General features: G+C 37.4%; 1 protein-coding gene across 1 annotated transcript; it reads right to left on the bottom strand.

The window, feature by feature from the left end:
* Positions 1-7,270: 7,270 nt before the first annotated feature.
* LOC148024320 (uncharacterized) lies at positions 7,271-8,346 on the bottom strand. Its single transcript, XM_087693686.1, has 2 exons — positions 8,079-8,346; positions 7,271-7,920 (listed from the first exon to the last, which is right to left on the bottom strand). The coding sequence occupies exons 1-2, from the start codon at positions 8,184-8,186 to the stop codon at positions 7,690-7,692; spliced, it is 339 nt and encodes a 112-aa protein (XP_087549812.1). The 5' UTR covers positions 8,187-8,346; the 3' UTR covers positions 7,271-7,689.
* Positions 8,347-12,798: the final 4,452 nt, after the last annotated feature.

Below are 12,798 nucleotides of genomic sequence, written 5' to 3'. Positions count from 1 at the left end.
CTTTTGTTTGCTTGAGCCAAAGATGTAGACTATTACAAAGATATAGTCTATTTTACAAAGATCTATTTGGAATAATAATTTGGATTATTTTCAAGAGTCCTTGTCTACAATAATATACCAACAACAAGACATTTAGTTACTTGTTGAAATTTAAATGTGCCAATGTCAACAACATATGCCAAGGCATGCATTTATCAAGAGAGCTTGCATGAGTTTGGGTTGGCCTACACATGCTAGTAAGTTAGAGACACTCCTTTATGCTTGCTCATATCTATCCTAAGACGCCTTGCTTTAGTTATCCACAAGCAAGAGAACATAGTATAACACTACATTAGGGAATTTCTATGCACTTTGGGATCCCCCAATACCTTTATTATTTTACCACATGGTCAAATCTTGTTGTCTTACTTAAAGGTGGAGTCTACGTTAAATGCTATATAAGCTACCTTCCCAAATACCACTTTCAAACATGGATCAAGATTTAGTCACATGGTTAAATATTTATCACTTATTTGAAATTGAGACTTCGAAAATTTCCAATAATATGGTGTTGTATTGCAAATCCAATACCATGACATTTTGGTCTTAGTTAGGAAAAAATGCCTTCCATGTCTTGCACTATTGGTGCATATATGAGAGAGAGAGAGAGAGAGAGAGAGAGAGAGAGAGAGAGAGAGAGAGAGAGAGAGAGAGAGAGAGAGAGAGAGAGAGAGAGAGAGAGAGAGAGAGAGAGAGAGAGAGAGAGAGAGAGAGAGAGAGAGAGAGAGAATACTTTGTTCCTCCAAATTGCATGTCTATACATCTTAATGAGTACGTAATGATGAGGCAAGAATTTGAAGTATAAAACATGGCCATTATTAGAGAGAGAGAGAGAGAGAGAGAGAGAGAGAGAGAGAGAGAGAGAGAGAGAGAGAGAGGATATGGTGTTAATAGAAATGATAGTTTATATTAGGATATGGATGTGCTAAGGAAGGATTTGAATAACATATTTGTCATATATTACCAATGAGAGGCAAAGTGTATTCAATTGGTGAAGCCAAGAAAGTTGTAGTTGTACTACCACAATCAGATGGATCACTATTACAATAGATAGAGAATGAAGAGTTCAATATTGTCCTTATTGTAATATATTTTGATAGAAGGGAAAGCTCTCAATCATCATTGATGGGTTCATGTGAATATTTCTAATAAGACATCCTAAACTAATCTAATAGGATGAGGCTCACATGACTCCTCGTTATTGATATGAAGCAGAGAATGTAACCGAGATCTCTTTAAGTCTTCCAATTTTGATGAGACATTGAAAATTTCTAATAAGACTTGGTTTTGGAATGATGATCAACAAAGTTTACTCACTTTACTCATAGAGATGATTGATGTGGTCCACATACCAAAAATCACCAAGAATTGAATCATTGAGGGGGGGGGGGGGGGGGGAGTAAGATTTTAGAACAAATTGGTGATGCTATCAAAATGATCATGTGACTTATCTTTTTCTAAAATTCTTTAGAAAACAAAAAGAGAAATCTAAGGAGGGCCCGATAGATTTGTCTAAGTTCGCTTACAAATGGGTTGGGTGTACAAACATGTACATAGTAGCTTTAGGTCAATTCAAATGCACATATAATTCTTTTCCAACATTTTTTTCAATTTCTTGTATGAAGCATCAAGTTGGTATGGCAGAAATGGTAACCACATCAAACGTTATGTAGAACTAGATTGGCTTATATCCTATGTCTCGAGGATGGGTGTGGGTCTTGGATTGTGTCTAGCTTGCATCCCCGAATGCCATGTTGTTAATTAAGAGCAACATACTTTTGCTGCACATCTAGCAAACATTCAATTTTGTGGATGTCCACTGTGTAAGGGGCCAAAGCTAGAACCTTCATTTATATGCGTAAGGATACTACATTGCTATTTAGGACCAACACACTTCTGCCACACATCTGACAAACATTTGATTTTGCAAATGTTTGCAAAATGTGCCCAAGCTAGAACCCTCCCTTTGATGCCATATTAAGAAATAATGATCAACTCTAACTTTTTTTATAAAAAAATCTCATCCTACCGTTGACACCAGTAACCTTAATCTATTTTCCCTCTATTAAATTTTGGAACTCCCGCCTTCTCTAAACCACAACTTCTCTTCTTTTCTCCTTTTTCCATTCTAGAACGTATCTATAGGCTTAGAAAAGGTACACAGACTTTCATGCTAGAGAAAGAAACAACACCTGAGTCAAAGAAGCAACACTAATCTAGTCGAGCTTTGTGGAGTTTTATACTATTGTACTACATCATCACGACTTGGTAATATTTTGCAATCTCTGAGGCAAGTTGAAAGTACATCTCTTGATTGAAGGATTACATAATAAGATAAATAGCACCTATCATCATCTCCTCTAATATAATAATCATAGTTCATCCTAAGAAGTACTAATATTTCTAATCTACCAGACTCATCTCATTGGTGCAACTAAATTTGTTTCCTCCACGGCGTGATAAGGCGTGGAATAGAGACATCATAGATTTTAGTATTGGTCACCATCACTAGTCCAGGCCAAGGACAATTTTGCAATGTATTATAAGCTTATTTTTAATATGGTTTTATAACATAGTATGGCTGTATAATCGATATGTTATAATGATCATCTATTCAATGTACTATGATCATTAGCTAGCTTACAAGGTGTGAAATGAACCACACCCTTGCTTAGTAATGTCTAGAATAAACTATTGCTATAGGTCTCTCATTTATTGGCCATGGCATTGAACCATGCATCTATGATAGCTTAGTCAATTGTATCAGTAGCAATGTCCATTCTAGGTGGTTGTGCTCCTATATAGACAGCACTAACTTTCTCTTCCTCAAGTTACAATAGCTTATTGCTCTCTTGTAGATTGATGATACTCCTCTTCTTTCTCTTAGAGTTGAGACTTGAGGAAGGACTTTGCCCACAAAGCTCTTGCACAAATTCTCTAAAGTCGGCCACATCAATCTTGACCACTTTAGGGGCCTTGATAAAGATTCAGCAGTTTGAAACCCATCAGGGATTCTTTGACGCAACGTCTGCTCAGTCACCCTTTTCCCGGCAAATGCTATATATGCTTTGGGCTCGGCAATAATAGTGTCTCCTAACATGCCAAAACTTGCAGTCACACCACCTGTGGTGGGATAAGTAAGAACTGAAATATATAACAACTTATTTTGGATCTGATGAATTTGTAGAGCGGAAGATATCTTAGCCATTTGCATTGGACTCAACGTTCCTTCTTGCATGCGTGCCCCTCCAGAGGCACAGACAACCACGAGGGGTAGGGATCTATTCGTAGCATATTCAACCCCAAAATAGAGGAAACACCTGATAGGTGAAGACTAAAAATGGCTAAATCGACAGCTCCTCCAGAATGACTTGTTATACTACTTAAAGGGTAATAAACCATCCACCCAGTGCCACTACCTACCTCTATTAAAGCTGAACTTAATAAAAGCAACAGCAAAGACGGCAACAATACCTGTTTGGACAGCGTCGGTTAAACCTGTTTTTTCCTGCGAACCCGTGATACGGTCCTGATGGGAATCCTCATCGGAGAAACCCAAAACATCTTTTGCAGTCATGTTTTCATCCATTGGAATCCCAAGTTTCACTTATCATACAAAGTATCCAAGTAGTTGGGGACCGCTTAGTCTCCTACTTGATGGGGGATGGTTATAAGCTGAAGTTAGGGTAACTATTCATAGGTTATAAGATGAAGCTAATCAAGCTATTGAGGTCCTTGAGCTTGTATCATCTATTAGATATCTATAAAATAGATGCAACATCTGTGTTTCGAGTGAAAGATGCAATAGAGATCTTGAGCAAGCCTTTAAGCTATTCAATGCCAATAGAGATAGCTATACCAAAGCCATGAAGCCAACAATGGTTTCATGGGAGAGAAATTTTGTTATAAAGCAAAGCCTGTACATAGCATAAATAGATGAAGTTAGCATGTGAAAACTAGGAAACCACCAAAAAGAATCTACACACTCTTTTTGGAAAATGCGAGAGGCTTTGAGATTAATTTCTAGGACATGAGTGGACCAAGGGCTGCTTGGAATATGCTAGCAAAGAAAGTGGCGGTCAATACAAGTGCTTGATAATTCTCCCAAGATGCAAAATAGTCATTATTGATGCACTTGGTTGAAGTGGTCTCACATTTAAGAGTGGCATTGGCTAGCAAACGTAATCCATCACTAGGTAGAGTACCCATGAGTATTGTCACAATAGCACTAGGTCTGATCACATAAGGGGTGGTACAAAATTGTGTTTGAAATCATTCCACATTGAAGTATATACCGCCAAGATAGTTGAGATTATTGTTCATCTATCAAAATCATCAACACAAAGTCCAATGTCCTACTTATAAACATATGCATAATAAAAACACCCTCCTTTGCACTTATAGGTAAAACGCATAAGGAAACGAATGCTCAATGAACCCCCAATGAATAGCTACTGAATAATGACATGCAACAAAACTAGGGGTGTCTGCATTATCATATTACTACCAACCTCATTTCACACCATATTATTCCATTATCAGGATCAATGCAAGACAAACCAAGCTAGACATGACCATAACCTTTTCAGTGAGTACAGAGACACTCCAATTCGAATCCCCCCCTTAATATTATTGCTTGGCAAGATCCCCACAGTTCATCAAATATGGGATCTGAACCAAAGTGTACACCAATAATCTACACCTTGCAATAAGGACCCTCTGTCCCTCTTGTCCTTATGTCCCCACCATAGAAAGATCCAAACTCTATGGACCCTCTTTCCCTTTGTCACCTCAACAGACCAGGACCTTGCAATACGAACCCTTTGTCCCTCTGCCCCCTCATCAACAGACAAGGACCTTGCAATAAGGACCCTCTGCCCCCTCAGCAAACCAGGACCTTGCAATAAGGACCCTTTGTCCCCACCATAAAAAGATCCAAACTCTATGGTAGACATGGTATCATCTATGATTTGAGCTCCAAGATTGATGTGGCTTTGATAATCACTATAACTTGGATAAAAATCATGCATGCATGTAAGCAAGGACAGTCCCCAACATGTCTCTAGCCCTTCTCACAAGGAAATTTCCTGTAATTGATGTTGCCCAGTTTAATGTTCTGCTCATGCTATGGAGCTGCAAAATATCACATGCATGGTAAGTGCTTGAATGATGGCTCTCTAATTCAGCTGGAGCTGCCATATTGTAGGCCTTGTTGCATCTCTATACTATATAGCACTACCATTATTGTTATTAAAGGTGTTTTCCTACACCCATTCAACAATAATAGCAAGAAGAAAAGATGGTCAGCTCGGGGGAGTTACTATATGTATATCCTCTACATCACGTGTGTTTAGTGCTTATTTATAAATATCCTTATTTGTAAAATTTTATTGAATAAAACATAACCCTTTTCTATTCAATTTGTAAATAACCCCTTTATATTACACCCTTTTGTATGTAAAAAATATATAAAAACTGTATTCTAAAAATACATTATTTTGAACCCACGTGATGCACATATATTAATCAGTAACTTACCCGAGATGGTCAGTAGCTTATAAATTGATGGCAAAGGCCCGCTTGAGTTTGTCTTTACTTTTTCTTTTGTAGGTTTAATATGTGTAACCACTAATGTATAGTTATAGATGAACACTTGTGACTTTTGAAGATGATATCGTTAATACGTTTTTAAACTTGATAATAATAACTTAAAATCTTACGACACTTTCCTAAACTTAAGAATAAGGACTTCAAAATTTATGTGCCTTTTGAACCCATGAATATAAGTTCAAGAAATGTTAAGATCTACAACCTAAACTTGGTATAAAAAATGTAAAACTACTTGAGCCTTTAAACCTAGCAACACAAGTTTAGAGAATACTAAAATCCACAATCTTAATTTCACATCAAATGTTAAGAAAACACTAGTGCTTTTTTTATCAGATTATATATTAGAATGTTTTCTATGTGTAGGAGAGAGTGTTAAGTATTTTATTTTCAAAAATATTAATTGTATACCAGAACATCTATCCCATAAAATATTTGCAATTGATCATGACACATCTATCCAACAAAGTTATGCTATATACAACACAATGGCACATTGTGAGATATTGGCTTACAATATAATCAAATTGTTATGCTCATGAGGGTCTCTATTGCACAAAGTAAAACCAATCATAATCTTAGATGGTGGTTTGCCATAAAATCACCCAAATGTTCTTTCGATCCTTACATAAATGTGTATTTAGTATGCATGTTCTCTTTCCTACACTATTTTCAATTCCCATGTCTTTTTTAAAGTAGAAAGGCATTAACTTGTGTTTAAATAAGGTATAAAGTATTATGTGCAAGCTTATGGGATCCAAAAGTGGCAATAACGATGAGCCAGGTTATCATGCATATATAGCTTTTATAGGATACATTATAGCATTTTGGGTTTCTAAGGGAGCAACTAGGAGAGCGCTTTGGGCTAGAGTGGGGCCCATTAGCATTAGAGTGGGGCCCATTAGCATTACATGAACACATAAACTAAGTAGTGGCAACCTGCAAGAACTTGATTGAGCTCCTCAACTTGCCTTTAAAGATTGAGTCATTGCACCGATACCATATGGCCCATAGGTAGTGGGCTCTTATGAAGGCCCAAAATACCACCGACCACCCATTGGATTCGATGAGGAGGATTTTCTTTTGTGTGAATGCTTTCAAATGGAAGGCTTTGATAATGTCCTACATGGATTGCTAGATTTCCTTATTATACCTATAGTGAATAAACAAGTGAGCAATAATTTCTCATTCTACCTTACATCTGGGCATTTCCTATCTGCCTTGCCATTTTTTAGAAAATGAAGTTATATTGAAAAGTAATTGTACTAAATCCAGCTACTCGTTTTTATATAAAAAAATAATGTACTTCTAATTTAAAAAGGTTGATTTTATATATATCCATTCATTTGTGTTACAAACTTTGAAAATTTTCAATATTTATTCACTTGTGTACAAACTTTGAAATTTTTCAATATTTATTCACTTGTGTTATATATAGACTTTGAATGAATTGCGATATGCATAAAGGTGGATGAAAAGTTCAAAAATACATTGTCATGGCAAATGAAATGAGGAGTATTGAATTGATAAATATATGTCTTAAAACCTTTTGTTTTTATGTTTGTACAAAAAAATGTTGCCCTAACTTTATCTTACCAATGGGGTTGTGGCGTAGTGGTTTGGGTGGTGGGTTAAGTTACGGAGGTGTGTGAGTTCATACCCTGCACACCACATCCCAAAGGGATAATAAAAATATATATTTGCTTCAAAAAAAAAAACTTTATCTTGAAGAAAACCGATTATTTTTATAGTTTATAAATCTAGCCATAAAACTAGCCACATTGCCCCCAAAATTGGCTATTCCAATGGGATGGGGAAAAGGTTTAGGCTTTTTCGTGTGCATTGATCGGTTCAAGGGGGAAGGGAGCTCGTTTGAAGTTAAAAACACACGTATGAAGTTCCAAGGTCGGTCAGATCTGAATATATATTAGCAAAAAAGGTGCAAATACGTAATAGATCGCCCTAAGTAGATCGGGCATAATTATATGGATGTACATGATGCGGGAGGAGATGGTGCAGCTGGAGGGAGGATACGATAAATAATTACAAGGGGGTGTAACCATTAGTGTTGGCGGTGGTGGTAGTGTTGGGTGTCCCGGCGGCGTTGGCCGCGGCCGCCTGGCGGCGGTTGACGTCGTCCTTGAGGGCGGCTGTCTCCAGGCGGTTGTCTGCCTTCTTCTGCTGCGCTGCCTGCTTCGCCTCCGCCTCCCGCACCTCCTTGCGCTCATGGGCCATCTCCTTCCCTGCCTGGTCGTGCGACATCATCTTGTCGAACTGTAACGCACACTCAACGAGCAATATTATACCATGATAATTATCACCAGATGCATTGTGAATTATGCCAGACGATAGAAAACCAGAAAGTCATCGTGTGTATATCGAGAGAGAGAGAGAGAGAGAGAGAGAGAGAGAGAGAGAGAGAGAGAGAGAACCTTCTCCTGTGTGGACGCCTTGGCCTTGCCCATCTTCTCCTCTGCTTCGGCAGTGACATTGCTCACCTTCTCCCCCGCACTAGCTGCTGCGTTCTTCGCTGTCTGCATAATATGGCTCTTGCTATTATACGTCTCAAACGTTTCTTAATTCCTCGCCTACTACTCTCACAAAATGAGTTACTGCCCTCAGAAAGCGATATCCGCTCTTGTCAGCCTGTCAGTTTAGGCTCTCGGCTCGTACCGATCGCTGTCAATGTACGATGATCAGACTCACAAACCTTCCTATAAAAACAGGGTTGAGAGGAGAGACGCGGCATGCGCGACTCGCGAGCGTGCCATCATGTCACGACCTCTCGACACGTCACTTGTCTTAGTCAGGTGTCGAAGGCGGCGGCTGGGAGGTTCCTTGCAAACCGTTTCTTTCCCATTTGCGTGTTCAATGCAGAACGTCTGAGCTCCTGGGCCGTACATGTGCCAGCCAACCTGGAAGGACCTCTTCACGTGAGCTCAGACGCGTACACATTATTTTTAAGGCTGGATTCTCGGTTTCCCCTACACGGATGCTTTGAATAGTTTTCCCCTACATGGCATGTATTGCAGGAAGGTGTATCTACATAAAAGCTATCATGTATGCTCATGGTACCAAGAGCGGTCCCTTAACCTTAGTCGGGTTTGCCCTCCGTGGACCTCTCTCATGTAACTTTTGTTTCCTCTTTAATATAACTTCACCACGCTTATGGTATATATTTTTTTAAAAAAGTGCAGTCCTTACACATGACAATGACTAATTACTTGGATGCATATTTATTTGTTGTCAAAGTAGATTCTTATTCTAAATTTGCAGCATTACATGTTAGTTTATTGTCTTCTTTTAACACACTCCCTTGGGAAGGTGCTAGTCATAGCCTATCCCTATAATGGTATAATAACTAACTATAGATTACCACCATTGTGTAGTTTGCATCTTGGCATCTCGACTTTGTTGTTATAGAGTTTTTAAAGATTAATGCCTTATGGCTAAGCCTTGGATGTTTAGCTTAAAGCCTTATGGCTCGCTACCATCACCTTCCATTTTTGCGCAATCCATTTTATGCCATGTTAATTGATTGGAAATCGATTGAAACGTTATCAATATTGCATCTAGTGCAGTTCAAAGCCAACCTTATACAAAGAAGCTCTTATTATTACAGTTGGGAATGACTAGCTGGTTGAAGCTCTATCACATCTTCCTCTCAAACCCTAATATTGCCATTTCCAAGATAACTAGAGGAACTAAGAATCTGGAGTGTTTAATTAAAAAAGATAAGCAAAACCTTGGTCAACGGATGGATTGTTCCAATAATATTCTCAGAAATCCATTTACACATGCTAAGATAATGTTGCAAGATGAAAACCCTCATCCAAAAAGGACTATTGATGTTCCTACTACCTCCCCAGCTAACCCTACTGAATGCAAGGCTCTACTTCCTATAGATTACAGAGATGCACATGATGAGTTTCTTAATGATGCTTGGGAAACCCCCATGTGGGTTATGGGCTTTGAGCAAGGCTCCTACATAGATGCATCGATTCATTCATGCACCTTAGAGGTGTTATACCTCCAAGATTGTGGGCACTAGCCCTAGGCATATGGGATATTCACATGAACAGTCCCAATTTCTATGGAGATGTGGCTCTTGCTTTTAGGGAAAGAAGAGCAATCCAACCATCATTATTGGGCCTTTAATTACGAGCTTGTTTAAGGTTAAACAATTCTATAGTGACATGGCATATGATGGAGTCTTTACCTAAGTAAACCAACCATCCTTAATGGGCCTTTAATTATGAGCCTTCTTGAGGCTAGTAGGAGTTTCTCACCCTACAAAATATGTGTCTCAACCAAATCTATGAAGCTTGCTGATGGGAAACATGATGCCAAGTTTCTCTATGGTGTTTTTAAGTACTTGAGACCATTCACCAAGTGTTGTAGTGATTTGGCTATCGACAAGGTAGAATGTAGGAATAACTCTATTCTCTAGTTTGACCACTCACTATGGTTTGTTACCACACAATGTGTTAGGAAAAAACATTGGGGGGGTCTATGCTCCTCTTTTTCAAATGGGTGGTTTTAGAGGCACATGGTGCCATCAAGGCATCTTTATGTTTTCTTATTTTTTAGAAATGGTTCTCATAGATGCTAAGAATCTTAAAGATATATTGTATCCAACCCAACATACAATTTGTAATCTCCTTTTAGATGTTTGCAATTGTAATAAATATGATGCAGAATTTTATATTAATGGTCAATGGTACCACTAATAATTCTATGTACCTAGACTAATTCAAAACATATCCCTCTCAAAACCCTCTTGATGGTTTACACTCTACCTTGAATGTGGACATTGTAAATACGATTCATAGGTCAAGTGTGAACCGTTCTACAAGCAATTTATTTTTTCAAAAGCCTTAGGAAGCCTCAATGGTAATTTGCCCTTTTGATAAATTTCCATATGCTCCAACATCAATAATAAATTTAAGGATTTACATCCTTCTCATAATCATTACATTTTCTAATGGGTAACTTTAAAGCACCTAAGAAGGATTTTAGATGGCTTACAAGTCTTGCTAAAACTATGTATACACATATTATTTCCCTACCCAGGATCTCTCTTCTTGCAAAGAAGTAAGGATGAGCTTATGCACTGAACTTAACAAACAACTGGCCTTGCTCAAATAAATATCTAGTCATTTTGGATCATTGATTCTAGTTAAGACACTTTTGTAAACCTACTTGAGAATATGCTTAATGCCTTTCCAGCAAACACTGCATTTCACATCACAAGGAGCATGGTCTCATCAATGTCATCAATACAATTATTACTTGGACATTCAAGAATAAAGAAAATTTATTAATTAGAATAATGAAGTAGTCTTGCCATTGGACAAATAGAAAGGAATTGCATCTACCCTCTTTGAATTAGCAAGATTGTCTCCATTTGATTTCTTGGATTATTAACACTACTTTCGTTGCACTTGGTGGAAAAATTAAGAGGCAAATTCATGGTATATGAATGGGCTTCAACTTGCTCCCCCCTTTGGTGTAATATTTTTCTCACATATTTTGAGTATAATTTCTATAAAGACCTTGTATAAAGGAGAAGGTATGACATTCTAAAACATCTTCTTAAGGAACAACCCACATTCCCTTTCACAATCTAGTAAAGGGGTTTCTCTTCAATTTGATTTCATAGAAAATAACATTCTCTTTTTGCAAAGTGGGGCATTTCCTCTCTCTCTCGACTCAGTTTCTGAATATGGAACTGCCTTGCAAATATGGTTGTACCATTGTAAAGACATATGTTAAATTGATGTAACTTCATTTTGCATGCAACTGATTTATCCTATAGGCAAGTAGTAATAGACCAATTAAGTGGGCATACAAGGTCACTATCTCACAAATAGGACCTATTCAATACTCTAATGACCATGTCGATTCACTCTTTGGAAGTATTTGTTCACTATGCTCTGTGTGTGTGTGTGTGTGTGTGTGTGTGTGTGGTTTGGCAATGCTTGCGACATCTCAAGTTACTCACACGTCAAGAACAATATTTTTCAAAAAAACTTCTTTTGCTATCCCTTTCTATCTACATCATGCCCGTTAGATATCCTTAGCTTTTGGTATGCTTGAATAATGATCATTGATACATTTTTCTCACCCCTTTCACAAATTTCTTTCCCCCTTTCTTGTTTGAAAATTTGCACTACACTATTAGAATTCTTGTTAAATCTTCTTAATTATTTTTACAATGCCTTGTCTATACGCGACTCTAGTACCCCACTTATGAATTATGTTTTATTAAGAACCTTTCTTAGATATGTGGTAGTCCATGGCCTTTTACTATCAAAGTTTCTAACTTTTGATTTTTATGTATATTGGCTTTGGATCTTGTTATATGGGTGACAATGTTATTTAAATAATGAAGATCACATATACACATTAAAATAATATGCAATCACGTAGGAGCATGCTTATGTTTAATATCTTTTACCTTTTTATGTAAGTTTGTCTATCTTTAGGACTAATATGGGTCATCTGTATGAATGAATAGTTCCACATGGAGATGCTTTGTATAGTCACTTTTATCTTTTAAAATGGTGGGAATTGGGATGACTATGAATGTGTGTAAGTTTATAGATTGTGATACTTATACCCTTTCATGGGTGCACATTTATGTATGTATGGGTGGATGTAGTGAATATTTGCATAGTTACATTACATATCTATACATGTAGATCATAATTTAAATATGATTTTAACCAGCATGATTGACTAATTACAGTATGTATTATCACACGCTTGGATCATAGTAAACTAAGATTATCTAAATTAAAAGTATAAATTGAAAGTACTCAGAATTTAAAAAAAATATAGTTATTCTTCATAAAAATTGTTTTACAAGGATTCCACAGGATATGTGGAGAAGCACATTGTTTACATGTTATGGATTGCTCACTACGAATCCCGACTTTTCTATTATCTAACTTGAAATAGAAGTTGTAGAGGGGCTCATTGGACATTAATTGGACTTCTTGTCTTGGAAAAGAAATGGGCCAATGGCTCTCTGCACTGACCACAAAAGGATTATGATCATTCCACAAGATAACCACATCTATGAGAGCTGTATGTGTCTCATCTCGGGTTTCTTGATCCAAGCTAATCCACTCCCCTCGCAAAAGTCGC

The sequence above is a fragment of the Lygodium microphyllum genome, chromosome 15 (genome assembly GCF_053477565.2).
Source record: "Lygodium microphyllum isolate KBCC chromosome 15, Lygodium_microphyllum_v1.1.10, whole genome shotgun sequence".
Lineage (NCBI taxonomy): Eukaryota > Viridiplantae > Streptophyta > Polypodiopsida > Schizaeales > Lygodiaceae > Lygodium > Lygodium microphyllum.
Note: the sequence above shows the minus strand (reverse complement) of the source record. Positions and strands in the feature narration are given on the sequence as shown.

Coding starts and splice junctions, on each gene's coding strand:
- LOC148024320 (XM_087693686.1), bottom strand. CDS start 8,186: ATGCAGACAGCGAAGAACGCAGCAGCTAGTGCGGGGGAGAAGGTGAGC. Junction 7,921..8,078: donor AGGCGTCCACACAGGAGAAG/GTTCTCTCTCTC, acceptor TGTGCGTTACAG/TTCGACAAGATGATGTCGCA.